This window comes from Coniosporium apollinis (assembly GCF_000281105.1).
Source record: "Coniosporium apollinis CBS 100218 chromosome Unknown supercont1.40, whole genome shotgun sequence".
Classification (NCBI taxonomy): Eukaryota; Fungi; Ascomycota; class Dothideomycetes; genus Coniosporium; species Coniosporium apollinis.
Window position 1 is genome coordinate 158665 of NW_006913302.1, and position 27882 is coordinate 186546.

Sequence of the window (27882 nt, forward strand, 5' to 3'; positions counted from 1 at the left end):
GCCGTCGGGGTTGTGGGGATGCTCTGAGTGCATTTCGGCTCTCCCTCCCCTGAGGTGTCACGGCATGGTTGACACGGGCTCCCGCGCCTGTCAAACGCCTCGTGGAGTCCGTGTGTACAGTAGCACATTAGTTGAGATATCGAGTTTTGACAAGCATGTCATGTTTTATATATCATTTGAAACCATCTAGCTAGCCTCAGCTTTTTCTCAGCTTCGACGTAGACCTTGCTGCGATCTCTTCGTACTGCCGCATCCCGCCATCGAGCTTCTTCAACTGTGCTTTAGACAGACGATAAACGGCACCGACCCGCGCTGCAGACGCCTCTTCGCTTGTCTCATCCTCCTCCGGGTCATAGGCATCATGGAGACCACGCGACATGCTTGTCGGATTCTCCCCTTCTACCACACAGCGCATGAAGAACCTGTCGTGAGTCACGACGAGCAAAGCTCCCTCATATCCACGCAGCGCCGTGACGAGAGCCAGGATCGTATCGGCGTCCAGATGCGTTGTAACTTCGTCCAGGACCAGCAGATGCGGAGGCGACCACAGCAGCTTCGCTATAGCGAGGCGTACCTTCTGGCCTCCCGAGAGAGCTACGATGGGAACATCGGAGGCTAGTTGGCCTTGCAGTCCCAATGAACCCAAGAGTTTCCGCGCGTCCGTCTCAGCCAGCTCTCCATTAGAGACCTCTAGCAGATGCGTGAGTGCAGTTAGACCGTGATGCTGGCTCGCGATGCCATCGAGTAGCTCCACCGCCTGCTGTGAGAAGCGTGCCATTGTTGCCCTGGGATGTCTCGTGACCGTCCCTTTGATGGGTGCGAGATCACCGACTATCAGAGAGATCAACGTGGTCTTGCCAGACCCGTTGAGGCCTGCGATGCCGACACGCTCGCCAGGATGCATGGTAAAACTGATATCATTGAGAAGGGAAGAGGATTTTTTCCCGTAGGCGAACGAGACCTTCTCCAGGGAAACTATTGAACCTGGAAAGCGTAGGTCAGGCGGTGTCATAGGAAAAGATATGCGGACCGGCGGATCAAATTGCGGCACTTCGATGTCGGCCCGATTAGAGGTGTGATAGCCCGGGAGGTCACGGTTGAGCTTGAATCGAGTGCCCTTCGCGCTGACCTCCAAGCCCCAGCGCTCGTCCAGCTTCTTCTGGCGGGAAGCTGCTTGGCGTAACTTGTTGTCGTCGCCGGACTTTTTCGCAGCTTTGACGTTCTGCTGTATCGTCTTCTCGATGTGACTCTTCTGGCGGTCCTTGGCATCTTTCATCTTCGTCATGTATTTTATGTTGACAAGGCGTTCGGCTTCGTAAGCGGACAAGTTTCCGCGGAAGTACTCGAGGACCAGGTGGCGTAGTACAATTAGCTCCTCCGCTACGGCGTCGGCGAAGTCTCTATCATGTGTGACTACGACGACTGTAGTATCCTCGAGTTCCTGCACGTAGCGTTGTAGCCAGATGATCGATGGTAAGTCTAAGAAGTTGGTCGGCTCATCGAGCAGTAGCACGTCGGCTGGCTGACACAGCGCGCATGCAAGCTCACATCGCGTTTTCCAACCGCCGGACAGGTTCGTCAAGGGCTTGTCTAGGCTTTCTGTAGAGAATCCTAAGCCGAGAAGAACGGTTCTGGCTTTGGCTTCAGCGGCTGAGGCGTTCATCAGGTCGAGCGCGGAGTGGATCTCAGCCAACATATCGGCAGCCCCTTGAGAACCTTCATGTACCTGTGACGGCTCGATCTCGCTCAGATCGGCGTCAACGCGGCGCTGCGATTCGACGAGTTGTTCTTCTAAAGCTATGAGCGCCTTTCTTGCTTTGAGTCCACGTGCGCCACTCCGTCGTGCGGCGATCTGGCGAGCTTCGGAGACACTACGCTCAAGTCGCTCATGGCTAATCTGGTGGAAGGCCTTGACGGACGCCATTGGGTCCTTGGCGTTCTCGAGCGCAGCTGACAGCATGCTTGCCTCCCTTAGATACCGTTCTCGGACTCGATTGCTCTGGATAACATGCTGCAGTACGGTCTTCTCGGCGATGCTCAGGTTGTCAATTCCGGTCTCCAAGCTCTGTGCTGTCTGGCCGAGAAGCAGTATCCGTAAGCTCCAGGGAATGCCAGGTACCATTCCGTCCGCTACAGCTTTTAGCAGCGTCGATTTGCCTGTGCCATTGCGACCAACGAGAACGTAGTGCCTGCCCTCCTGCAGGTTCAGTTCCGCATGTGACACGATCTCCCGTTGGCCAACTGAGATGCTAAGGTCTTTGACTAGGATCTCTTTCGAAACTGGGACATCTACTGCATCGGTATGGAACCGGCTCTGCTGTGCTGTGACCGTTATTTGGCCTGCTTCGAGAGACAACTCTGGGGCTTTCCCCTTCTTCGGCATGGCGCTAATGGAGAAAGGATGGTAGGAACGAAAGAAGTAAGTGAACAGGGCAGTGCAATCGAAAAGAATGTCTGGAAGGAACAAAATGAATGCACTCAGGCTCTGGAGACAAGGCACACAGGGGCATTGGACCTGCCCGAGGACTTGTATGTCTAATATGCACAGCCTCTGCCGACCTACTGATGAACAATATTGGCATGCATGTCGCCAGGCCGCCAAGCCTAGAGACAAGCCGGATGACTCTAACTGTTGCAGAAGGGGCAAGAAGCATGCAACGTATCAGTGGCAGCTACGGCCGCAAGAGGGAACGAAAAGTTAAGAGTCAGATGTAAGCTCTGCATATCATTTACCAAGTCTGACTCAATCGGAACGGGTGCGCCGCAATCCGGCAGCACAGTTGACTGAATTCGTTGAGCGTCGGCACAGCTCACATCGTGACTCCATGCTTATACCAACAAGAGCAGCTTCACATCCCATTGATGAGATTAGCACACAACGGGTCTTCAGGTTGGATTGCGGTTTGGAAGAAATGCGGTCGACACAGGCATTCTCTGAGCGATAACATCACGTGCGCTTATATAACCACGAAACATCGCAGCCGCCGAAGTCGGAGGACTTGTCCACCCATCCTCCAACTCAAAACAACGCCCGCACCGCTGATCCAAGCCATTGAACAATTGCAAACGTATCACGCCATGATTCTCATCCATTCCCAAGCTCCAAGAAAAAGTTGACACCCCGAACCTCGCGCCTACAACTCCAATCCATTCCGATACTCATCCATCTCCTTCCGCATCGCCTCCTTCACAATCGCACCACACATCTTCGCATACGGATTCAGCCTGACCGCAATCTGCTGCGCTGTCTTATCTCCGTACCTTCCGCCTAGGAAGAAGTCCCGACTTGCCATCTCCTCCAGCTCGTCGCTCGACGCTCGCCTTAGCTCCTCTGGCCCGCCCTCTAGCACTCCGTCTCGCGCTGCTTTGGCTGCTTTCAGCAGGATGTAGCCGCGGTGCGTATGCGCTGTTGCGAGGACGTGGGCTTGCAGGCGTGAGAGGGTGTCTTGAGGGGATGCGGGCGTTGTGAGGGCGATGGCGCGGGAGAGATCGGAGAGGAGACGGCTCAAGAGAGTGTTATTGGCAGAAGAGAAGAGGTCGTCGCCGAGTAGCAGTCGTAGTGCTTGCGCTCTGTTCGTGTACGCCGATGCATACGAGGGGTGGGCCACTATCAGGTCGCCGAGAGCTTCGGTCGCCGCTTCCACCGTTTCTCTAGAAGGGCTGGGGGTGTTGAGCGGCCGTATCGCTGCGCTCTCGATTAATTGTAGGCCTGGAAGTTCGCTCTCGGATATTCCGGGTAGAGAGTTTTGTGATGCTGATATGTCGACATCGTCGCGCGAGAGCGAGGCCTCGGGGTCGAAGAGCGCGGAGAGGACGTGGGCATCGTTGCTCGACAGGGAAACCTCCGGCTTTGGATCGAATGATTGCATCGTGGCAGCCGGCATCTTCGAATACTGTCGCAGCGTGCAGTCTAGCTCGTGGAACGAGAAGCTCTCGAGCGCACGTAGAATGCTATAAATCGGCTGGCTCTTTTGCCTTCCCTTTAGTGGTCCTCGGTAGGTTGCTCAGAACGGGAATGAGGCAGGCTTTTTGGGTGGTATAGAGGTCACCCGGGGTAGTAAATGCGTAACAGTGCGCAAGCAGGTATAGTACGAGAGCAATGTGGAATGGAAGAAGTCAGGTAGGTCCGGCTTTCAACTATGTATCTGTCCAAGACCAAGTCTTTTCGTCTTTTCGTCTTCTCAGACTGTTCAGCTTCCCCAGGTAAGCTTACTAGTCTCTTACCATCTGACTATCGCGTCTTGTTTCGGCACTTTCTTGGACGACTGCTTGCGGCAATGGCGCGCTTGTTTACGGAAGGGCCCGTGCGTCCGGGGTATCCGCCTTGTCTTTCCCTGAAGTATCCGCCGCTTCAGCCGACGGATGCCGCACCTCATCGCTGCTCACCACCAGCATGGTAACAGCCCCCACCGGATTGCGAAGCAGTAGCAGGCTTGTCGCCGCAGTATGCTTCGGCATGACACGCATGCTGCGGTAAGCCCGCAACTGGCATCCAGTGATACGCACTCGCAGAATGTATATCAGCGCCACGGGCCTCCGTAGACCTAAGCTTCATTCATCAGGCTTCTCCATCATCTCAGCTACAGCACCAATACACCACAAGCAGCTTTAAGTTTTTGCATAGCGACCCCGTCTTTAGGCTCTTCCTTATCGAACGTCAGCAATGGCGCCCATCGCCCTCTCCCCACCCACATCGCCGACCACCTCCCACGCACAACCCGCCTCGGATCTGTCTAGCTATCGAGGCTACCACCATGTGCACTGGTACGTCGGAAACGCCAAGCAAGCAGCGGCATACTATGTCTCGCGCATGGGCTTCGAGCGCGTCGCATACCGAGGCCTAGAGACCGGCTCTCGCGCCATAGCCTCGCACGTTGTGCGGAACGGCAACGTCACATTCGTGCTCACCTCCCCGCTGCGATGCCTCGAGCATGCGGCCCAGTTCCCCGAGGAGGAACGGCGACTGCTAGAGGAGATACACGCGCACCAGGAGCGACATGGCGATGCCGTGAAAGGTATGTGGGCCTTCTTGCTTGAGGGCAAAGTCACAGCCACACTGACCCACTCCAACAGATGTCGCCTTCGAGGTCGACTCCGTCGACGCAGTCTACAGCTCCGCCGTCGCCAAAGGTGCCGTCTCCGTCTCCGCGCCCAAGACCATATTCGACAAAAACGGCAGCGTCAAGCTCGCCACGATCCGCACCTACGGCGACACGACGCACACGCTCATCGAAAAGGCCTCTTACCGCGGCGCCTTCCTCCCCGGCTACCGGCCCGAAACCTCCACCGACGCCCTCTCTCGCTTCCTGCCCAGCGTAACCCTCGAAGCAATCGACCACTGCGTCGGCAACCAAGACTGGGACTCGATGGAAGACATCTGCAACTACTACGAGAACGTGCTCGGCTTCCACCGCTTCTGGAGCGTGGACGACAAGGACATCTGCACGGACTACTCGGCGCTGAAATCCATCGTCATGGCGAGCCCGAACGAGCTGGTCAAGATGCCCATCAACGAGCCGGCGCAGGGCAAGAAGCAGAGCCAGATCGAGGAGTACGTCGCCTTCTACGGCGGCGCGGGCGTGCAGCACATCGCGCTGCGCACCACCGACATCATCGCCGCCATCACCAACCTCAAGGCCCGCGGCGTCGAGTTCATCAAGGTGCCCGGCACGTACTACGACGCCATGGCCGCGCGGCTCAAGAAGTCGGGCCTCAGGCTCGAGGAGGACTTCGAGGTCCTCAAGAGTCTGGATATCCTCATCGACTTCGACGAGGGCGGCTATCTGCTCCAGCTGTTTACTAAGCATCTCATGGACCGCCCGACGGTGTTCGTGGAGATTATCCAGAGGAATAACTTTGACGGGTTTGGGGCGGGGAATTTTAAGAGTCTGTTTGAGGCTATTGAACGCGAGCAGGCGGAACGGGGCAACTTGGTTTGAAAGGCGGGGGGGGGGAGGGGAGTCTTAGCCAAGGTGTAGTGGGTGAGCTGCAGAGTGGCTTTCTTGTACATTGACTTTTTGCGCTGCGCGTCGGTAAGCATTGTGGGTTTCGGATTGGCCGGATTGGGGGAGGCGCTGGCTGGGGTGTTTGGGTTTTAGATACTGCATCAGTACGGAGAGAACCGTTCCTACGCTTATAAAGTCTGCCAGAATGTGTCGCTGGAGATGCTGTTTAGGGGTGACTGCAGTTCTGAGTCGAGTATCGTGCACACCATGTTTGGCAACTAGTGGTCACAGCTGTAGTCTGCGTGCGGTGTGAAGGATCTCATTAGGATTACTGCCGTAAGGGAATGCACTACACTACTCAAAGAAGGGACAGGTATCAACTCGAAGACAAACGTCTGCGACCACTACCAAGGCCAGAAGACCCGCGTTCTCCATTTCTCACAACCCCCCACCCTAAACGTTCCCACCAGCAAAAGACCGCCCGCCTAATACTGCCCCGGCTGCCTCTCCACCCCCGACCCAGGCGCCGCATATGAACCTCCGTACCTCTCCCCACTCTCACCCCCCTGACCCCTCGACCCCGCCTTATCATCCAACCCGCCGTCTCCCTGACCGGCTCCATAGCCCTGGCTGCCCGCCGCGGTAGACGAGCCGGCCTCAGACTCAAACGCGCCGCTCTTCCTGTCCGCAACCGGACTGCTGGGCGCGCTGCTATCGGGCACCTCCATGGTCGTCTGGCCGGCCGAGGCGCGGATGACGTCGTACCACCTCTGAGCATCCTGGAGGGTATGCGCCTTGAAGACGAGCTCGTGGCTCAAGCCGAACTTTGCGCTCAGTTTCCCGCCGCTGACGTCCTTGCCCTTGACGTTGAACTTCTGGCCGTCGAGGGCGCCGATGCTGCAGTCGGGGAGGAAGAGGGACGTTTCGGGCGAGGGCTCGCGCACGTCGTCGTCGGTTTTGAACTCGTGCAGGAATTTTGCGGGGGTTACGACGTAGTAGAAGGTGTTGTAGCCCCGGAGTTTGGACTTTTTCTCCAGCGAGCCTGCGATCAGGGGCTGGGTGGATGGGTGGTCCATGTTGGGGAAGCTGATGTTGGATACGTCGCGCGCGGGGGCGGAGGGGTCGATCAAAACATTGCCGTTGCGCTTGAGGAAGCCGTTCCACTCGAAGTCCGGGGAGATGCGCTGGGTTGTGGAGGCCATGTCGCCGTACATGGTCCTGGTCTGGTCCTGCTGCGAGGAGACGGCTTGGCTGAAGTGGCCCATGCCTGTCTGGATGGTGGAGACGATGTGGGCTTCGAACTGGGCGAAGGAGTTTTGCACGGAGAGGAAGTCTTGCCGGTTGTTGTTCTCCTCGAGGACTTGCTTGTGCAGGTGGTGCATCGCATTGCGACGTAGGATGTAGGGATCGTCCGACGCGGTTAGACGCCCGCCGGCGGAGTCGTAGGTCGCGGTGTGTTGGCCGAGAAGCTCGATGTGCTTCTGGGTTGCGTTGCGCGCCTTGTCGACAGCTTTGCTGCCCTTGCCCGCGCCTTTGATGAGCTCTTTGGTCTTGTTCTTGATCTCGGAGTGCAGGCGCTCGAAGATGGGGAGGACGGAGCCCTTGAGCACTTTGGCGGTCTCGTAGTGCGAGTTGGAGATCCCCTAATCTGTTAGCTGGGTTTGTGCAGTGTGGTCGGGCTGAGGCATACTTGGGTGTTGGAGCGGATGTTGTCAAACATCCCTGCGATGCCGCCGACGCTCTGGTCGAAGTGATGGCCTTCCTTAAGCGGGTGTGACACGGTCTGGAAAAGGGTGAGCTATGAAGAGGCGCAGTACTCGGGGCTTCAATACCAACCTTCAAGACCTTCTCGTACTCCTTGCCGTGAGCATGCTGCATCTTCTCCGTGGCGTGGATGTAATCTTCGAGGTAGGACACAGCATGCTTCCATGCCGTCAGGCGCTCATTGAAGAGTCTGGTAACCTGTTGATAGCAGTGTTAGCGCCTGCGGCGGTGGACATAGCGTAAGACGCTGCTCACCTCGCTGGTATCCTCGCTCGGGATGGCATCGTCGTCGCTACCTCCGGTGCCTTGGGTCATGCTTCTTGTGGGTAGGTCGTGCTGGGTTGCCATGGTGGTGGTGGTGTGTGCTGTGTAAGCGCTGTTTGATGTTGGTGCAATTGCTGTCGCGTGTGAGGACCGATGGTCGGGAATTTGAGGTCCGGACGATTGATTGCTTCTGAACAGATATGAATAGAGTAGAGGAAGAATGGGAGGGTGACGGGAGGCTTCTCCGGAGATGTATCAAAAACTGCCCCTCAGCCCAGGGTCCAGAAGAATGTTTTGCAACCGGATCGTCGTCGACGTCATTAGCGCTCGGGTCATACGGTATAGGCACAGCCACTCCGCCAACCTCCAACGATCCAACCCCGTTTGCCTATCAGTGCACAGCTTCACGTGCTATACACAATCTAGCAGTGGTCATTGGGTCTGTTTCAGTAAAGCATCTCGATGTCTCATTGCCAAGTAATGCCCAAGGCAGGCCAAGTTTTGTAACAAGAAACGCCCTGCCAGCCGCCGAGCTTTCAGTTTGTCTAAAGAGAACCCGCTAAAGAATGCATCCGCTCCATCAGCTACACGCACCGGGTATCTCTTGCACCATGCCTCCTCTATAAGAAACTCCTCTATCCGCCGCCCAATGCTTTTGTGGTCGTAAAAAGAGAGGAGAGCTGAAGAATAATAATAACAGTGAACTGCGTAGAGCAGAAGAGGGAGGGTACCCCTATGCCACCCCTCATGCAGAAAGCAATAGACTTTCATGGTTAGAAGAATCGAAGTGCCGTCTCGACGCGTCCCTTACCGCCGTGGGTGCGCCGACGGCGGAAACTGCAGCGTCGACGTCGCCGCATTCGTTGCCGTGTTCCTCGCCGTGGCATCCCTCAACGCAGTGCGACTCTCAGTCTCCAAATCCAGCATGTTGAAATCGCCGCTGTGTCCACTTCTCGTCCGCACCGGCAGCGAGCGCGAGCCCGAGCCCGTCTGGTTCGGGCTCGGCGGTCTGCTCGTCGCTGCCTCGTAGGTGGGCAGGCCTTCGATCTTGGGAGACGACGGCACGGGCGTGCGCAGCGCGGTGTTGTAGCTCGGTATTCTCGCGAGCGCCTCCATGTCGTAGCCCAGCAGTCTCTGCGGCGCGGTTGGCGGCGGCTGCTCGTCCGAGGTCCGCCGCGAGGGGCCGCCGCTGCGCGACTGGCGGCTGCTGGAGCCGGAGAAGGAGGGCGGCGTGAAGTGGCTCCAGTTGGCGTCGGCGGGCTGCTCAAACGGCGTGCCGCCCTCCGAGGGTGAGTGGGTCGGCTGATGTTGGCCTTGACCCTGCGTACGGGCGGAGTGGCTCGAGCCGCGATCTTGCAGCGTAGCGAGGCGGGAGTGGAGTGCGCTGGCTGCGGGGCCGCCGTGGGGCGCTGATGTTGGGCTCTGTACTAGCGCGTCCAGGACTGGCAGGGGAAGGGTTTCTGCTGATCCGTTGCGGCTCTGGCTGTAGAACGGCGTGTTGATGCCACTGCGGGCGCTGGGGGTTATGTAGCCGCTAGGGTCTATGTTGTCCCACAGCTGATCGAAGTGGTGCTGGCCGTAGCCGGGAGGCGCGACTTGATTGGAGGCGTTGTTCATGGCTTCTTCTGTCTGCTGACTTGCGTCGATTTGGATGCATTGGTCCTCGCCGATGTGGTAGTTAGGCGAGATGAAGAGGTTGAGCGGGGTCTTTACAACAAGCTGTCAGGGGTCAGTCTTCATTCCTGAGCAACACGGAAAGCGAGGCAATTTACCTGGCTAGTGTGGCCTTCGGGATTCTTCAGATTTATGTGCGTTATCAGCTTGTGACTGATTTGGATTTGACTGGTATCCGCACTTTGTCTGCAGCGGTTTAATGATTTGGGGAGCGGCAGGGTCACCTGAAAGTGGTACGATTCATCCAGCGGGTTGTTCAGGTCCAGTTCTGAATGTTCCTGTCTGGCGTTTTCTGGCATCTCCTGCTCAAGCTGGGTGATCTTTTTGTCCCACTCATAGCTCTGTGCAATCTCGCCCTTCTGTATGCCGACCTTGCAATACTCCCAAACTGCCATTTTGACAGTCCCAATCTCCAATCCTTTCCGTATGGGCGTTAGCGTGAAGGATGCTGTGACGGAAGTCCCGAACATGTAGTTGACCCGCGGAATAGAGACCTTGTAGCTAATCTTGTTCGTCCACACGTCCTCGTTAACCTGCTCCATTGGCCCCGCATCCAACGCGTCCAGCGACAGCGTACGCACCACCCGTAAGTGGCTTTTCGCCACAAGATCCTTTGTCATGAAGCCGGCTGTGGATACCGAGGCAGTCATGTTGTAGATGATGTAGCTGTTGGCGAGGCCTTCCACGCTTTCCGGGGCTTGTCCGGGTATCGTGAACTCGAAGGTCCACTCCTTGTGCCCAGCGCCAAGTTTGTGCGGTTTGCCCTTGCCGCCATCTGTCGGGTATAGTATTCGCTCGTCTCTGAGGAAGGTCTCTTTGTCTTGGATCATTGATGGGGCGGGGACATTGGGCAGCCATCTGAGGTGAGCTGTCAGCGAAGCAGTCTATGGTAGGCCGCGAAGCAAGCCTGGGGGCGGGAGCGAGCTATATGAGGCACATCCATAGCCAATTCTGCGCCGGTGAGGCCTGGAATTGAAGCGTAGGTTGCTTCTCCGGATCCACATGCAGATGTGCTCTGAGTGTCCACTGAGGTCGCGCAGTTGGACACAGCTGCTGCGTCTCGACGGAGACTTCAAGGAGCCTTATGCTGCTCCGAACAATTTCAAGCCCCTCACAGAAGTGTGATCTGCCTCAAGTAGCTCGCTTGCCCATCCAGTCTGCTCCGCAGGCCGTATGGATGGCATGGTACCGTACGCGATCTTCTGCACGCCCTCCAGCCTGATTCTGATGGCCCTCACATTGATGTCGTCTGGCGTATCGAGGACGAGTTTGCCCGTGACGGTCGCTGCCGGGGCTTCGGATTCGCGGCCTTGAAGAAGGATGACATCGTTGTCTGGTCTGGTGGGAGTCAGTTGCGTTCCTGGTGGCAGAGGGGGAGTGCTCCGGACGTACATTATCTGAAGCAGCGGCTTACCCTGGCCCCCACCACCACCACCAAGGATCTTCGCAACCATGGCAGGTGTTGTACTATCCGCCGGTACTCGAGGGATGCTCAGTGATGGTGCAAAGCAAGAAAGGGAGGATGGGGTTTGGAGGACAGATATGAGAGGTGAGTCAATTGCGGTGCCAGCCAGCGGTGCTCTAGTCAGCGCGGCTTCACGCCGTTGACGGACGCAAGCATCATAGCTCTTTCTCTCCCGTATCTGGTCGTGTGTTAGGGCTGTACGGCAAGTGGCGGCGGAATGGCTTGATCACGACAAGGGCTTGTTTTGCTAGCGCCTGCAAGGTCCGTTGCTAGCGACCCGACATGCGGCGCTCCCGAGTGGGATGCGGCGATGATTGTTGAAAGGTCCGCAAATACCATGACGGGCGGCTTACGTGTGGAACAGTGTGCACTCGTATCATCAGGCGTGGCAGGGTGAGCCAACGCCGTGTTGTTTTGTCATTGCCGAGCACTGCGGTACCTGAGCAGATTAGGTGTGCCGCACAGTGAAAACTCAGAGATAAAGAGCGGCGGACCACCACTCCACTCCGTGCACACCTCCGAACCGGTGGAGCCAGTCCAACGGTGAAAGCAAAGTGTTCTCGTCATTGTCGGATTGTTATCTTCAGCACAGGCACCGGCCAACCAAGGCACCACGTCGAATCGCGCTTGGATTTCCGCACGTTTCATGCGGCTAACCTATCGTCGAACCTGTCTATCCAAGGCTCGTGAGGAAGTCCGCCCACAACAAATCATGGTCGCCGGTTCGGAGTACATCGGTGTACACGACAGAGGCCCACAATGCATAGTCTATCGCATGTGACACAAGTCCACCAATGTCGTTTGTGGAACCAGGCACGTACTCTAGCCAAAATCCATTCAAACATCGCGCCGGTATCTACGCCGCATCGTTCTAGACGGGTGCCTACAGATTCGCTGTGCTGGCAGAGGTCGAGACTGTGCCTTCGCTGCCTGCCGCTCCTTCCTTGGGACGGTCCCAGACTCGAATGTGGCCTACATTGCGACACACATGTCAGTCGCATCTTCACAGGCCGCCAGAGTTTGACTCAGCCAAGCATGAGACCACTCACCATCTTTGCAAGCCGTGATAATGCAATCTTCCTCGAATCCCAGCCAGGACAATGGATGGTCGTCCACGGGTTTCGCCTGCCCGCAATGTTAGCACGCTCTCCTCGCGCGGCCGCCAGCAAGAATGCCTCACCAAAACCGCTGGCAGCATCGCTGTGCGCGCTCGCGGCTCAACAGGATGCACGATGTCCCCATTGCTCTGCGCCGTGAGGTTCGAATTCGACCGTACGCGGCCTGTCGTGCTCTCCGCCCTGAGGCGCGGAAGCTGCGACGCCACGCTTCCTCTGGGTCGCATCGAAGCCTGCAACGCAACCTCATCAGCACAAGCATCAGCAACAGAACATCAGACCCACGTACCGCTCTCGGACGATGCAACATCCCAACGCTAAAGTCCCACAGCAGCAACCTACAATCCTCGCCGACGCTGCCAAATCTGTAGTTGCGCTCATCGCACCGCCACGGATCGAACGCGACGCCCGTGACCCACGAGTTGTGGCCCTGGCAGCGCGCGACGAGCACGCTGTCTTCGAGACTCCAGATGCTGACCAGGTCGTCTTGGCCGCCTGTGACGATGAACCGGCCGTCGGGGGACCAGCAGACGCAGAGCAGGCCGCCGTAGTAGGACATGTATACGGCTAGGAGTCTGCGGGGGAATTGGTAAGTGTTCGGACTGATGGCGGAGTGGGGCGGGGCGGCACTTACTGCTCCTTAAGGTAGTCGATCACGCGTAAAGATCCGTCTTCAGAGACGACGGCTAGGTGTTTGCTGTCTGGCGAGAAGGCGAATGCGTTGATCTGCGGGCTCGAGATGCTCCAGTAGGAGACGGGGTTTGTTTTTTGGTTCTTGGACTGAACGGACTTGCGGATGTGGAGGGAGAAGCGGTGGCCGGGGTCGCTTGAGGGCTTCTCTGACTGAACGGATTCCTCGGGCGTGAAGACGGCGTCCTCTTTCTCCTTGTCGTATACGACTAGTGAGCCATCCATGTGCGCGGCGAGGAAGAGGTTCTCGGAGTTTGGTAGCCACTTGATCTCCGATACTGCTGATCCGTTGATTGCGCCCTGTGTGAGGTGAGCCTGAGATGTGTCTAGAGTTGGAACCGTTGCTGCTCACATTTTTGTTGAGCCGTGCGTATTTCTGCGACATGGGCTCGTACCAGATGATGTCTCCCGTCGAGAAACCCATGATAATGTCCATATGCGTCGCGCTTCTCGTGACAGGGTTTATATCGTGGCACAGTGGATGCGCTTTCGTGAACAAAATCTTCGTCAACTGGTCCTCCTACTGAAACCGTGAGCGCACGTCCCGCAGTCCCCAGCAAAGCCAACCAACCTTGTTCGCCGACGACATGTCCAGCCACTGTAAGGCCCTGTTGACATTCGCAAATATGAACAGCCCATCAGGCGTACGCTCCGACAACCGCTTCGACAGCGTTTCGTGCGGTATAACCCTTGACACAAAGCTCGAGTTGCTCTTGACAATGTTGTTCTTCGGTTTCCGCCGCTTCGAGGGATCTTTGCTCTCCTTCCCGTTCGGCACCGCGAGCGCGGGATTGCCTTCTCCGAACACGGGCGCCTGGCTCGACTTGTACGGTCCTAGGCCATTGCTTCGCCGCTGCGCCGCGCCGTTGCCGCCGGAACTGGGTGTCTCGTTCGGCGCCTCTTGGATGCTGGGCGGGATTTGTGACCGCGAGCTCGCAAAGGTGTCGAGGCGGAAGAGCTGCGGGTTCGAGTGCTGCCGCGGCGCGATTGCTGCTAGCGAGACTTTGGTGCCCGCCGTCGGCGGCTGGATAACCGTAGCCAGCGGGTTCGGGTTGTGCGGCGGAGCTTCTGAGGGATGGGGTGGGGGAGTCGCCAGGTGGAGGTCATCGCGCAGGACGTAGGTGCCTAGCATGAGGGAGACTGTGAGGGTATGTCCTGCGGCGATGTGCGGGTGGAAGGCACGAAATACCTTCTCCGACGAGCAGCTGGAACTCGGGGCCCGTGGGATGGCCGATGGTGTTGTTCGTCTGCAGCGGCTCTCCGCCGTTGGCCTGGCGCGGGTACGAAGGTGGTGGTGGAATCACGCTGCCATGCGCATGCGGTTATCAGCGTGAATCTCTGGAATCGCGGCTCGTAGGGCAGCGCGCGATTGGGCGGGGATGGCTGTGGCTGCTGTACTCCGTTCCACTTACAACATGGCGTGTCGATGCTTCTGCCTTCCCGCAACGCGATCACGATGCCTCTCCCCTGATTGTCACTGCGACGACCGTCCGAACAGACATCGAACATGACATCGGAGACGTTGAAGACGAAGAGAGCGTGGGGAAGCGTGCGCTGTGGGGCGCCGCATGGGCTCCAGGCTAATTTAAGTGCCGGACCACACATCTGCCGCCGAAGTCGCCCGTCAGGGTAAGCATTTCAGCGTAGAAATCCCATAGGCGGAGAAAGCTCCTCCGCGGCAGTCGTGTCAATGATCTTTCCGGGATAAAATCTCGGGTGTGTGCTGCGCGAAGATCAAGCATCAGGAGAGCCGCTGTTCGGGAACAACCTAGTTAACCCGCCCCAGATTCCAGAAATGCGGTGCCTCGTGGGCGGCCGCTTGCTAGCCCGAACAGGGGAGGATCGCCCTTTGACAGGGCTGGTAAAGACCCATCATATCGACCTCCGAAGCGTCAAGCCAGTCCTCGAACTCGCTTTAGGCTTGCCAGCCTGCCGGTACACTGGTTGAAGAGCTTCGCACACCGATATCCTAGAGCACTCGGTAGATTTGACCGCACGAAGACGCTGCCTGAGCCGTCCCAATCGCTCTCACCCAGCACCCGAAAAGCCCAAGCAGGAACAACGTGGATGGAGTGATGATGATCGCTTGCAATGGCCACAGGTGCGCAAGGCTTCTTGGCCCTGTCTGGCGCCGCTGACGAGTCTCTGTTCAGTCCGTATTTGTGTTTGCGGTGACGAAGGCACTGGCAAGTCCAGCTTGATCACCTCTCTGGTCAAAGACGTCTTCGTTACCACCAAGATCCAACCCGTGCTCCCCCAGGTAACGCTGCCGCCCACGCTCGGCACGCCCGAAAATGTCACTACCACCATCATCGACACTTCCGCCCTGCCGCAGGAGCGCGACAATCTACGGAAGGAGCTGCGCAAGTGCAATGTCATACTGCTGGTATACTCGGACCACTACAGTTATGAGCGTGTGGCGTTGTTTTGGATGCCATACTTCAGGTCGCTCGGCGTCAATGTCCCCGTCGTGCTATGCGCGAACAAGTCAGATCTTCAGGTCCATGGAACAATAGCGCAGATTGTTGCGGATGAGATGCTGCCGGTCATGAACGAGTTCAAGGAGATCGATTCGTGTATACGGACGAGCGCCAAGGAGCACCACAACATCAACGAGGTCTTCTTCATGTGCCAGAAGGCTGTTACGCATCCTATAGCCCCGCTGTACGACTCGAAAGAGGCGTCCTTGAAGCCGGCTGCCGTCTCTGCTCTACAGCGAGTCTTCTACCTGTGCGACAAGGACCAAGATGGCCGATTGAGCGACAAGGAGATACAAGACTTCCAACTGAAGTGCTTTGAAAAAATGCTATCCAACGACGAGCTTATGAACATCAAACGATCAATTCAAAGATACGTGCCCGAGTCCGCAACCGAGCAGGGCATCGACGAAAGAGGCTTCCTGCTTTTGAACAAGATCTTTGCAGAGAAGGGTCGTCACGAGACGATATGGATTATCTTGAGGAAGTTCCAGTACACTGACAGTCTGAGCATCAAGGACAACTTCCTGCATCCCAAGTCCGACGTACCACAGTACTCCTCTGCCGAGCTTAGTCCAGCAGGGTATCGCTTCTTCGTGGACCTCTTCCTTCTCTTTGATAAGGACAACGACGGCGGCCTGAATGATGCCGAGCTTGCCGCGCTGTTCGCACCGACACCGGGCCTACCAGCATCTTGGGTAGATTCGGGCTTCCCGTCGTGCACTGTGCGTAACGAAGCAGGCTATATCACGCTTCAAGGCTGGCTTGCACAGTGGAGCATGACCACCTTTGAAGAGCCAAAGACCACCCTAGAATACCTCGCATATCTAGGCTTCGAAAGCTCGGACAGAGGCGGCACGACCTCCGCTCTCAAAGTTACAAAAGCTCGCAAGCGACGCAACCGACCCGGCCGCGTGGAACGGAATGTGTTCCTCTGCTATGTACTCGGATCCAGCGGGAGCGGCAAAAGCTCGCTCCTTTCCGCCTTCCTCAACCGGCCCTTCACCACGACCCACAACCCTACCATCAAACCCCGCTCAGCTGTCAACAGCGTAGAGCTCCAGGGAGGCAGGCAATGCTACCTCATCCTCGAGGAGCTCGGCGAGCTCGAACCCGCTATCCTCGAGAACCAGGCGAAGCTGGATGCCTGCGACTTGCTTTGCTACACATACGACTCCAGCGACCCGGACAGCTTCGAGCACATTGTCGAGCTGCGGAAGCGCTTCCCCCGTCTGGACGAGTTGCCAGCCGTCTATACCGCGCTCAAGGCGGACCAGGACAAGACGGTGCAGCGCAGTGAGGCCCAGCCGGATGTGTACACGGGTTCGCTCAACATGGCGGCACCGTTGCATGTTAGCGTCACCTGGGGTTCCATCTCCGAGCTGTTCGTTCATGTAAGTAATGCCTTCCGTCTGTCGGCTTCGTGGGACTGATCGAGTCGTAGCTGGCGGAGTGCGCGACTTATCCTTCTACGGCTTCTCCGAAGTCGGATGACGAACCGAAAGACAACACGAGTCTGTATATCGCGCTTGGCGCGACTATTTGCGCGGTTGCGGCCGCGGTCATTATATGGAAGAAGAGCGCGTCAGCCTCCTCATGACACTGGTCCGTTACCCCGGCTGTGTGCATAGACGACGTAGTACAGAATATCGCCCATGACGCCAGAGCCGGTATGTCTTCTCAAGGTCGGCAGCTTCAGTCTGATGGCTAAAGCCTGGTTTGGTAGAGCAATGAACAAGTAGCACTCACTGCGCCGTCGCAATGACCACCCCCATTGCCCCCTAAGGAGTAGGGGGGCGGTCTCAGGAGACTGTGTAGCAGCCATTGGTTAGACTCCGACGCGGCAGTATTGCGATATTGCGCCAATGCGCGCCGAGCGCTTAGCGAACCGTAGATTGTGACGACGGGATAACGTGAGTCGGTGTTGCGGTTGGGGGAGAGCTGTACAGGAATAAGAAAATGCATGTACAGATGGAGAAGGAGCTCGTATCGTAAAATATCAACATGCCGCTCTTGATCATGACGAACCAATGCTAGACCCTTGCTTGAGTGGCTGCATTGCAGCTGCGGACAAGGTCTGCCCCGCAAGTGGACCAACGGTACCTAGGTACAATGTACCTATTTTAAAGTTGCGATTCCAGATGCCTCAGGCCAGATGCTGCTGGTATTCGCATCCGTCATCGGCGAGTGCAAGACGAACCAACCCATCCATATTGGTAAAACAGCCCTTGACAAGCCCCCGGCCCAAATGCAAGTGTAAAATGTGTAGAGTCCTTGGCTGACTGGGGGGCGACCGTTGTCCACTCCCGGCAAGCGAGCCGCCGCTGTCCAGCCCATTGCGGCATCAGCACTGGCATCAGGTAAACCCCCTAGCACTGATGCAGCACGCCAATATCACCGCCAGCTATTCCTACCACCTCATAGCCGACGACACTCGATGATATCTGCTGCTCGACCCCGGAGTAGCCCTGTCTTGCGCCCGTCATTGCGGCAGCCTCGTTGCCAACGGGGATCTGCATTCCTCGCGTTGCAGCTATGCAGGTTCGTACTCCTGCCTGTCTTCCACCGCCGCGGGCTCAGTGCAGCCAATGTCTCCTAGCTGGCTGCAGGAGCCTGCGTGTGCGCTCAGCATCTGGCAGACCCCCAATCACCTACGCTACTCCGCATACGCTACCTCCCACTCTGCACCGTGGTGGATGCTAATGAGGATATTCTCTACAGCCCTCACAGAGAGCTCGCGAGCTAGAGCGAGTATACCAGAGCAGGCGCGGCCACCATTCAGCAATCTCGATAAGCGACGACAGCCATCACGTCACTGAGGCCATTGGAGACATGTATGGAGGCGGCGACTACGAGCACAAGCGCAGTTCAAGGCCATTGAGCTTCGTAGCCTCCCCTTCGAACGACAACCACGAGAACAGCACCTCCTACTTCCAAATACCACGATCGTCTCCGCCCAGAACCCCCCTCGCGCACACCATCTCCAACGAACGAATACCGCAGCCCGCAAACGGGTCCCTCAAGATGCCCTCTCCCAGGAGTCCCCCACCCTCTCTCGGCCACGAAACAGGGCCCCTGTCACCTCCCATGTCGCCTCCACGAATCAGCCGCCAGGACTCGGCAGAGACAGCGCGGCAGCAATTCCCGCTCAATGACATCGACTACGAATCGAGTCCAGCAGCAGTGGCTCAAGAGCTCAGCAATCTACAAGCCATACGGCGGATGTCAATGGACGTGAATGCGTCGGATCCGGATCTGCCATCCTTTGGGTCGAATTTCGGAGTCCCTGCCGTGGCTCCTTCGCATTCCGACTCCGATGACGATGCGGCGAGGCTTTTCTGGGTTCCCGCAAGGTTACATCCGGAGCTTGCCCCGAAGGAGTTCAAGACCTTCATAGAGGAGAGGGTGGACAAAATCAAGCGCAGATCAGGAGATTCGGACACTCTCCTGGGAGCTGGATTCGAGCGGCAGGGATCAGGCAGCGGCTTGCGGAGGAAGAAGTCCATGCTTTCAAGGCAAATCGACGGACCAAATGGCTACAGGGATGGTGCTGAGCGGTTGGAGAGGAAAAGGTCGATACCAGGCCAAAGCCCGTCTAGTCCTGATGGGACGAGCTTGCAGGCGCTGGAAGAGCTGGTCAACGATCCCTCGACGATGATGCGGCGGCTCAGCATAGACGCATCTCGTAGATCTCTGGAATCTGGTGGCGAGGTGCCCGCAAGTCAGGACATGCCCATACTACCCCCCAAGTTGGCTGGTCAGACTTTGAGGCGCTCGACGCGAACAAACTACCGGAAAGGCAGCCTGAAGAAGGGCGAACGTCTTCCGTTCTCGAAAAGAGTAGCGGGCAGGCATGCGGACACGGATACGGAGAGCTCTCCGCAGGTCTCGCCAGTTGACAGCAATCATGAAGTGCCGATGGTGGGCGTGTCTCGGGTGCAGACTGAGCCCATGCCAGCCCGATCAGAAACACCCGAGAACTTCTCACGGCCGACACGCCGCCCGCCTAAGACATCACCTCCGGACGAAACCCCACCGCCGCTGCCACATGATTTTCCCAAAGACTCAGACTCCAGGACACAATCGATACCCGAACCCAAAACTCACACGTCTCCACCTTCAAAACAGTTCCACTCTCGCATCGCTTCTAATGGCCGAACCACAGCTCCGCTTCCAGGATATCAACCTCCAGTGCCTCAGATTATCGAAACGCCGCCTCCTTCGGAGCCTCACCGTCCAAGTTCCATGCCGACCCTTCCACGGCCCGAGCGTGTTTCCTCCCGTGATGGGCCCGGAGGGTACACACCCCAAACGCCGCCGCCACGGAGTCCACCGGGTTTGCGACAGCAGCCTGGCAGGTCGCCGATGATGCGGCAGGGCATGCCGCCAAAACCCATCGATCAAACTTTGAACGACATGGCATCGCATCCCTCGCCGCTTCCTGGAGGCAACACAAGGACTGACACGCTCTCTTTCATCCCGACATTTGCAGAAGACAAGAGCAAGCCCAAGGAAAAGAAGGCTGGCCAGGATAGCGGCGCGAGAAAGACGAGTTGGAGCTGGTTCTCTCGCAGCGACAGCAAAGAAGAAGAGAAGGAGAGGGAGCGGAAGGAGAAGGAGAAGGAAGAAGCGTCGAGGAAGGGCAAAGGCAAGCTGACGAAAGCAAGCGACAGCACCCGGCTAGACGTGTTGCAGACCTCGATAGACGGCGGACGAGGACGAGAAAGCCTCGTCCTCGACCGCGACAGCGTCCGCCTCGACGACGGCAGCAGCAAAAAAGACCCCAACCGCAAGTCCTCCGGCGAAGCCAAGAAGGAGAAGGAATCTGGGATTTTCTCTTCACTGTTCGGCGCCAGCAAGAAGAAAGAAGGCGATTCCAAATCGAAAAAGAACCCCCGCGACCGCGGCCTCTCGCCGGATCCTCCTCCCCGCATGCTGCGGCCCGACGTCGACTACAATTGGACGCGCTTCAGCATCCTCGAGGAGCGCGCCATCTACCGCATGGCGCACATCAAGCTGGCGAACCCGCGCCGCGAGCTGTACTCACAGGTCCTGCTCAGCAACTTCATGTACAGCTATCTCGCCAAGGTGCAGCAGATGCATCCGCAGATCCAGATCGGGAACGCGGCGCAGCAGAAGCAACAGCAGCGGCAGCAGGCCCAGCAGAAGAAGATGGAGCAGCAGCAGCAGCAGCAGCAACAGCAGCATCAGGCTCCGGAGGGGTCGCTGTATCAGCGCGTCCAGGAGGTAGGCGGCTCGGACATCGGCACTGGCTAGCGGATCGAGCTGACGGCAGGGACAGCAGCAGCAAGCGCAGCAGCAGCAAATTCCACCCCCCGAAACCACGTCCGCACCAAGCACACACCATTCCTTGGACCCGGCCCCCTCCATCCCCCCCATAAACTTCGACAATCTCCTCCCCGACCCTGTATCCTCAGAAGACTCCAAATCCTCAGCACCGCAACGCACCCTCGCCCTCCCGACATCCGCCCAGCTCAGGACGAATGGAAACTACAGCGTCGCGAGCAGCCAGCACTATCTTGGGCAGCCGGGCGCGAAAGGCGGGTGGCAGCCACCTTGGGAGCAGCCGCAGCAGGAGAAACAGGAGAAACAGGAGAAGTTGAAGGGGTGGGGGCAGGGGCATGGAAAGGAGAAGCAGGAGCGGGAGAGGGAAAGGCAGCAGAGTCAGAGTCTGTTCGACAGCTCATCGAGCGAGGAAGGGAAGGGCCCGGGGGAGCTATGGTAGCGTTGAGCGAGTTTCCGTAAACGTGGTGGAAAGGACCTCGAATGTTAAGACTTGTTGCGGTATGTTCTCATGCTCAGCGATTACCGTCGCCGTCGCTGGTGGCTTTCCTTCTTTCCCTCTCGAGGCTTCACAAGATCGGGTGTAGGAGTTTTTGGGCTGGCTGCTCCAGAGGTTGGGGGGAGGGGAGGGGGTGCATCAGTGGTGCAAGGCGTTAGGATGCATAGCGGCCGGAGCGTTTCCCCCAGTCCCATCTTTCATCCACTTCACACAATCAGTGTGCGTCGATGCTGCGGTGCTATAGTGGTGCGACTACGTATTTTTAACCATTGCGCCCCCGCATCTCTTCTCATCTTGGACTAAAGCCTCTCACATCTTGTCCTCGTGCTTGCTCGGATGTTGTGTCCGCCCTATGAGATGGACAACGTACCCGTATCTATGCCAGCGCGCGAGTCAGGGGTGTGCCGCGCGAAGCTGTGGGTTTTGCTTTGGGCGATCTTAGGGGAGCAGGAGGTCGAGACCAGGAGCAGTGGATGGGGGTGAGGGGAGAGTGTGTGAAAGCTGTACACAGAGCTTCGACGGGACAGACGCGGTAGCGAAGTGGTGGCCCCTGTTCAGAAGCTACAGAGATGGGATTTCCGTCGTTGATACAGTGCGTTGTGTGCATGTGAGGTGCTGCTGTGAGCCTCGATGCCGTGCATAAAACGCTTGCTTGGGCTTGAGCTGAGCCCCGTTGGCCGTGCCGCCGGCGGTAATGGGATCCTGGACACGGCGTGAGGTTGTGCGGTGGAGTAGTGGAAAGTGGAGGCCTGTTTTGGGGAACTACAAGAGATGGGTTGAGTCTGATATTATGATTTCTGCCCGATCACACTACATGGGCAGGTCAAAATCGTCGAGGTTTGGACACGAATGTGATGGTAACTAGGCACGATGGATTCATCTGCCTAGGTTCTCCTTCTTACAGCCGCCAGGCTGTGCTTCTTGCTACAAATAATGCTATCTAAGGATGCCCATCCCCTCGGTCCCAGTGCAGGCACAGCTTTCCACACTCCCCATCTCCACTGACAGCAATAGCAGCACTAGTAGCCACAGCAGTAGCCACACATCTTAGCCAGGCAGAACTTTCGACGACCTTCCGCCTTAGAGACCCAACAATGCTCACACCTTGATAAACCGGAACAAAACAGTATTTACAGCGGAAAGGGGATGCAGTAACTTATTATCGGTCATACCAACCGTAAGTCATACAGCTCGTGGACCAAAGCAACAGCAAAAGTAAACAAGGAGCGCCGAGAAATGCAAGTGCGGTGATGAAAGAGCAAGTGATGCGATGCGGTTGTGGTTGGGGTATTCGGCGCGCTTCCAAATGCAGCAAGGCAGTAATGGGGAAGGTGAAAAGTAGAAAGGGAATGCTGCATGATCCGTGACGCTCTGAATGCACCTGGATGACGGACTAGGGAAAGGATGCTGCGCCAACAGCGACGAAGAAGGGTTTCAGATGCCGGCCGCCAGGGGGGTTTGATGTGTTGGGATAAAAACATAGTGTCGGTAGACGCCGTTGATGCAGTTCACGCCCCCCTAATCGGACGGGTTAACTTGCCCAGCAGCTCGTCCAGCTCCGTCCAATTATTAGCATCGAGCGCGAACTTCCGGTGTTTACGAGAGATGACGTGCTGGACACCTGTTTAGTAGAGATTCAAGAATAGCGGAAAGTGAACAACATACCTCATCAAAGTCAGCGAACTTCTCCCGGCAATTCTCGCAGTACCCAGGCTTGAGTTCTTTCTCGACGACTTTCTTCTTCTGCCGGGCCACGGCCGCTCGACGTGTCGCGTTCTCCTCGTCTGACAAGCCCTCCTCGTTGATCTGGGCCAGGTTCTCTTGCGCTTTGCGCTTCGCGGCTCGGGTAGGTGCGCCGTTGATGGCTGCCCTGACGTCGTTCATGTAGGAAGAAGGAATGCTGTTTGCGGACGGTACATTGTTCTTCTCGAGAACTTTCCTCTTGAGTTGGTGGACTTCTTTGCTGGTGCCTGCACGCGGCCCCGGGGCGGTCGACGAGATAGCAGTCGAGGAGATCATCTTGGACCGGATGGCGGATGTGATGTTTGATGGCTGGACGCCAGAGGCAACGGGTTCGCCGCCTGCGTACCGTGGTGCTGGTCGCATGTTGGCTTGCACGCTACCAAACAGTGGCGGCATGCTTGTGCTGTCTGGGTTCTCCCTCTTGGCGGGTATCGTCTTCGGAGGGTCGAGTGGTTTGCAGAAAGCCTTGTCGGTAGGCAGTGGGTTCGCTGTTGAAGGACGGTTGGTGGCGTTCATGTTCTCTCCTAAGACCTTCTTTTCTACTGGCGCCTGTGCGGGAGCACGTTGCTGAGCTGCTTCTAAGGCAGCGGCAGCACGTGTTCTCGGTGCTGCTGACTGAGCCTTCAGCTTGGCCAGCCTCTCTTTCTGCTCGTTGAGCTGCATCCGCCTGAGGTGTGCAGGGTCTTCTACGAACGGACACCTGCCTTCACTCGTGAGGCGAAACTGTGGCCATTTGCCCTCCTCTTTCGTCTTCACTCGGGGGTAATCCCGTATCATGACTGGCTTCGTCTTCTCGTCGATGTCGTGGATGTATATGTAGTGGCCCTGAAACTGCATCATGTCCTGGGCAGCTACACCGAAGGCTCGATCCGCGTGTCCGTTCAGCTTTTCGTTCTTGAGCAACTGCCCTAGATCGGGTTCCCGACTTTTGAGAGGCGCGACGGCGGCAACATTACTGCGGGTGTTATACCCAACCTGTGCTTGCTCCCCAGTCTCCGTGTTGAACATTGTTGTCATCATCCGCTGCAACTTTTCCAGCGGCCATATCTTCATGCCTAGCTCCCGGGCTTTGTGCAGCACGTCGTTCTTTGTAGGGTCAACCGGTTTCTTCTGCAGCGCTGTCTCGAGCATCATCCTCGTCTTCGACTGGAAAGCCTGATTCTGCAGGTCGGCTGGGCGTTCCAGCAGGGATATGTTGACGGTCTTTCGTGGCTGCTCACGGTTGTCGTGGGATCCGCTGAGGTTAGATGTGGGTGTTTTAGAGTCAGAGGACGTTGATAGCTCTGGTGGTATAGCACGTGTAGTTACGACGTGCGTCACGACTCTGGAGAAGAACTTTTCCTCTCGCTGTATAGAAGAAGGAAGAGGTTAGCCCAGAGTAACGATACGTACCCGAAGAGTGAAGGCAACGTACTGCTCCTAGCGCGAGAACTTGTCGTAATATCTTTACCCTCGCGTCATCTGATATGCTTTCGAAGTAGAAGACAAATTGTGGGAAGGCCTTCCGGTAGTGCCTCTGCCATTGTCGGATGGTTTCCAAATTCTCACTCGTCGGCTTCTGTGTCTGTGCCGGCTTGCTTTCTCGAGCTGCTTCAAACTTCTTTTGCAAAGCAGTAGGAGGGTTGTTCGCGGTCCTTTTCAGCAAGTTGTTCCGCCGTGCCTCCTCGTCATCAACCTCTATCATCTGCCTCTTCTGTGGTGGCTGGCCATAGGCGAGGTCGCGTTGGTCGCTCGCGTGGGATTTCCGTTTCGCGTTGACGGCTCGGAAGGGTGAGTTGGTGGCATTAGGGATGTTTGCGAGAGGCACACGACGGTTTGCCATGTTGGAGAGCATCCGGGGTGAGGGTGGTATTGGAACCGCTGCCATGGATGTAGATGTAAGAGCGAGAAGAAGTCTGAGCGAGGAAGTCAGCACCTGCGCAGGGACCCCCCTCCAGTAGCAAGGTTTCGAACTCAAAGGAGGCTCCCTTGACGATTGAACCACAAAAAATGTGTGGAGTCCTCGGGATAGGAAGTTGTGAAGATTTGTGCAGGACTCACTTGGTCGACGGGCCGTCGTGTTGGAGGGGCACGACAAGTCGCGTAGCAGCTACACGTCGATGCGTCTCTAGCTCAGGGCTTGCAGCATGACGCGCCGAGAACTGGGGCTGCGGCTACAAGGTCGAAGTGCTCGCACGAAAAGAGGACACGAGAAAGGGCAAGCATCGAGTGAGGTCAATGAAGGCCTCTCTCTTGTGCTTGGTGTGATTGTTGTGGCATGGAGCGCCGGTTTACGAGGTCTCGCTGGGTCCAAGCTCGCAGTTCACGCTAGGACAGGAAATTGTTACTCAGCGTGACATCCATGGCAACCGCCCAATGGGCGCGAGCAGCTTTGAGAACCACTGCTTTTCGTGTTGCGAACTGCCAGAGTGTGATGCGAAACACTAAACATGCATCCCGAACGCGTAGTGCCGACCGTAGCTCACCGAGTGGCCTACTACCAGCGTGGTTTTGGAAGATGTTCAAGTACCGGTACTTCGATCAGCACCACTATATAGTCTTGCCTAAAACTGTTCCTAACTCACAGGAGGCCTAGATTGTGCTACAGAATATGTGCGAGAGCCCTCCTTAGACCAACACCATGCTTCAATGCCATGATTACAAGCCGCTCACAGCTCCCACCCCATACTTCCAGTTCAACGCCGCAAGGCCTCGATGTCAACAACCTAGGGAACCGAATCACATTAGTCTCAGAACTGGTAATAGTATGAGGGCATAGCATTTACCTCCTTCACTGCTTCCGGCGTGAAGACCAACGGGCTCTCCGGTTGTATGCATACACTGTCCTCGATCCGTATGCCCATGCCTCTGAAGTGAGCTGGCCACCGCTCATCATTTGGAACGTAAACACCTCTGCGAAAGTCAGCAAACACTCCTTGTGATTCAACTGATGTACTTACGGCTCGATAGTGATACAATGTCCTGTCTTCAAGGGCGTCTTCCTGGGATAGCCTGGAGAGTCGTGGACGTCCAAGCCAATGTAATGACCGAGATGGTGCGGGAAGAGTGTCACGAGTGCCTAATGATGTTTGTTAATACTGAACCATCTACGACCTGGCATCGGAGTTCGTACGTCTCCTGACATATTGAAACCGAGTTGCTTCAGCCCGTCTTTGAGGCCGTTCTCGGCGACTTTATGCAGCTTATCAAGCGTCATATCCGCGTCTTCACGGCATAATGATACACAGGTCCGCTGCACTTTCAGTATAGCCTCATACAAGTCTCTCTGCGCGTCTGAGAACTTGCCATCTACCGGCCATGTTCGGGTGATGTCCGCGATATAGCCGCCGTACTCGCCCCCAGCGTCGACCAAGACGAGATCTCCCTTGTTGAGAACGTCGTCGTTCCGCACATAGTGGATGCTGAGAGCGTTTTCAGCTCCGGCAACTACAGGTACGTACGCCCAGCTGTCACAGCCGTGTGCCTTGAATCGGTAGTCGAGAAATGCCCACAAGTCTTTCTCTTTTGTCCAGCCCTGGCGCATGGCTTCTGTGAAGGCGCGTCCAGAGGCCTGACCAGCTCTACGCATGTTGCGAATTTCCGCCTCGCTCTTGGTGACACGGAGATTATTCATCAATGGTCGCAGCGGCCGTACAGCTGTGTTCCTGGCCTCCTGAAGTAGCTTTGGCAAGCCTGCTGTTGGCTGAGGTGCGGCGCCTGTCAGGTACTGCGTGAAGGCAGACTGGGAATTTACGCTTCCGGGTAGGTCTGTGTAGACCACTTCAGCCCTCCGGACTATGTCGGGAAGTATCGATGAAACGCGGTTGATGTCGCCAGACTACAACGATCAGCCTTTGGTATCTCCAATGCTAACGGTTCCGCATACTTCGTCCGCGTTGAAGACATCCTGTGCCGCTTGTACACCTGAGCGCGCTCCATCCCACAGCTCGGCCTTGGAGTCTTTAGATCGGACGTAGAGGTGGAAGGCATGCTCATCACCGGCTCCAGTCTTCTCTACAGCCCATCAATACAAGCTCTTCGCGGAGCCCCGAGTACTATTACCTATAACAGCCAGGGCTTGCGGCTCGTTGAAGCCTGCATAATCGCATCAATTACAATCCTCGTATGCAATCCATGCACCCATACCCGTCAAGTAGAAGAAGTCTGGGTCCTGGTGGAATTCGTAGAAGACGGCGCCGGATCGGTACTTGGTGTCGGACGCGGCGAGGATGGCTATGGAGTTTGTAGGGAGGACTTCTGCAAGCTTCGCGCGTCGCTGGTGATACTCGAGAGCGGTGATCCCCGGTGTGACTGGAAGCAGTACCACTTAGCGATCCGCTCACACATACGGGCGCGTCTTGTGAGCATACTTTCGCCAGCCTGGACGAGATGAGGATGTGTCTCATGCACCGGTTGGCCGAACTGCAGGTCTGCTGCGGAAACTGATGCATATGTTCGCCGCGCGCATCTTCTATCCGGTAGCCGCCACGCCGGTCGATTGATACATTGCCGTGCTCTCAAGGCGTTGCGCAATGCGCGCGAGCATAGGTTCATATCCGCGATGATGGACGACCTACTCAGCGGCTTCTTGCTCGAGGATCGCTTTCTCTCGGCACCGAATCGATGCTCATTCTTATCGATAGCAGCTGTGACGTCGCCCTTGACAGCTGGAGGCAACGGTTGATGCTTGACAGTGTCGGCGGTGATTGTTTCCTCGAGCAGTGCGCCAGGATTCGGTGGTTCCTTTAGTCACTTCTCAAACATTACGGTTGATTGCGGGCTCGACGCATTGAAATACCGCCAACCTGCAGCTCAGACAGTTCATCAGGATGGCCTCGACGGCCAAACCACCCATTGTCCCCCCCGCCGAGCTCGCATCCTTCTCCGAGCATCTCAACTGCTCGAATCGCATATTGGCCCTGCTAGGCGCAGGTTTGTCCGCATCCTCGGGCCTACCTACATT

At 56.9% G+C, this 27882-nt stretch overlaps 11 protein-coding genes across 11 annotated transcripts; 3 read left to right on the top strand and 8 right to left on the bottom strand.

The window, feature by feature from the left end:
- Positions 1–196: 196 nt before the first annotated feature.
- Positions 197–2383, bottom strand: W97_07291 (uncharacterized protein; the record flags this gene model as incomplete). The annotated part of the gene is made up of 1 exon (XM_007785269.1): positions 197–2383. One exon carries the CDS (start codon positions 2381–2383, stop codon positions 197–199), a length of 2187 nt encoding a protein of 728 aa, XP_007783459.1.
- A 751-nt stretch (positions 2384–3134) lies between these two features.
- On the bottom strand, positions 3135–3884 carry W97_07292 (uncharacterized protein; the record flags this gene model as incomplete). Its single annotated transcript, XM_007785270.1, has 1 exon — positions 3135–3884. The coding sequence occupies one exon, from the start codon at positions 3882–3884 to the stop codon at positions 3135–3137; it is 750 nt and encodes a 249-aa protein (XP_007783460.1).
- Positions 3885–4663: 779 nt separating this feature from the next.
- Positions 4664–5939, top strand: W97_07293 (4-hydroxyphenylpyruvate dioxygenase; the record flags this gene model as incomplete). The annotated part of the gene is made up of 2 exons (XM_007785271.1): positions 4664–5015; positions 5074–5939. 2 exons carry the CDS (start codon positions 4664–4666, stop codon positions 5937–5939), a joined length of 1218 nt encoding a protein of 405 aa, XP_007783461.1.
- A 491-nt stretch (positions 5940–6430) lies between these two features.
- On the bottom strand, positions 6431–8057 carry W97_07294 (uncharacterized protein; the record flags this gene model as incomplete). Its single annotated transcript, XM_007785272.1, has 4 exons — positions 6431–7588; positions 7636–7728; positions 7782–7907; positions 7965–8057. 4 exons carry the CDS (start codon positions 8055–8057, stop codon positions 6431–6433), a joined length of 1470 nt encoding a protein of 489 aa, XP_007783462.1.
- Positions 8058–8780: 723 nt separating this feature from the next.
- On the bottom strand, positions 8781–10477 carry W97_07295 (uncharacterized protein; the record flags this gene model as incomplete). The annotated part of the gene is made up of 2 exons (XM_007785273.1): positions 8781–9692; positions 9746–10477. The coding sequence occupies 2 exons, from the start codon at positions 10475–10477 to the stop codon at positions 8781–8783; spliced, it is 1644 nt and encodes a 547-aa protein (XP_007783463.1).
- Positions 10478–10729: 252 nt separating this feature from the next.
- On the bottom strand, positions 10730–11101 carry W97_07296 (uncharacterized protein; the record flags this gene model as incomplete). Its single annotated transcript, XM_007785274.1, has 2 exons — positions 10730–10985; positions 11040–11101. 2 exons carry the CDS (start codon positions 11099–11101, stop codon positions 10730–10732), a joined length of 318 nt encoding a protein of 105 aa, XP_007783464.1.
- Positions 11102–11995: 894 nt separating this feature from the next.
- Positions 11996–14049, bottom strand: W97_07297 (uncharacterized protein; the record flags this gene model as incomplete). Its single annotated transcript, XM_007785275.1, has 7 exons — positions 11996–12084; positions 12162–12237; positions 12293–12460; positions 12517–12802; positions 12862–13217; positions 13270–13437; positions 13489–14049. 7 exons carry the CDS (start codon positions 14047–14049, stop codon positions 11996–11998), a joined length of 1704 nt encoding a protein of 567 aa, XP_007783465.1.
- A 959-nt stretch (positions 14050–15008) lies between these two features.
- On the top strand, positions 15009–16994 carry W97_07298 (mitochondrial Rho GTPase 1; the record flags this gene model as incomplete). The annotated part of the gene is made up of 3 exons (XM_007785276.1): positions 15009–15018; positions 15071–16788; positions 16839–16994. The coding sequence occupies 3 exons, from the start codon at positions 15009–15011 to the stop codon at positions 16992–16994; spliced, it is 1884 nt and encodes a 627-aa protein (XP_007783466.1).
- Positions 16995–18226: 1232 nt separating this feature from the next.
- Positions 18227–21140, top strand: W97_07299 (uncharacterized protein; the record flags this gene model as incomplete). The annotated part of the gene is made up of 2 exons (XM_007785277.1): positions 18227–20641; positions 20697–21140. The coding sequence occupies 2 exons, from the start codon at positions 18227–18229 to the stop codon at positions 21138–21140; spliced, it is 2859 nt and encodes a 952-aa protein (XP_007783467.1).
- A 1565-nt stretch (positions 21141–22705) lies between these two features.
- Positions 22706–24762, bottom strand: W97_07300 (uncharacterized protein; the record flags this gene model as incomplete). The annotated part of the gene is made up of 3 exons (XM_007785278.1): positions 22706–22810; positions 22863–24287; positions 24355–24762. 3 exons carry the CDS (start codon positions 24760–24762, stop codon positions 22706–22708), a joined length of 1938 nt encoding a protein of 645 aa, XP_007783468.1.
- An 853-nt stretch (positions 24763–25615) lies between these two features.
- On the bottom strand, positions 25616–27831 carry W97_07301 (uncharacterized protein; the record flags this gene model as incomplete). Its single annotated transcript, XM_007785279.1, has 9 exons — positions 25616–25645; positions 25706–25832; positions 25880–25998; positions 26053–26757; positions 26806–26933; positions 26982–27014; positions 27066–27230; positions 27290–27662; positions 27718–27831. The coding sequence occupies 9 exons, from the start codon at positions 27829–27831 to the stop codon at positions 25616–25618; spliced, it is 1794 nt and encodes a 597-aa protein (XP_007783469.1).
- Between the last annotated feature and the right edge of the window lie 51 nt (positions 27832–27882).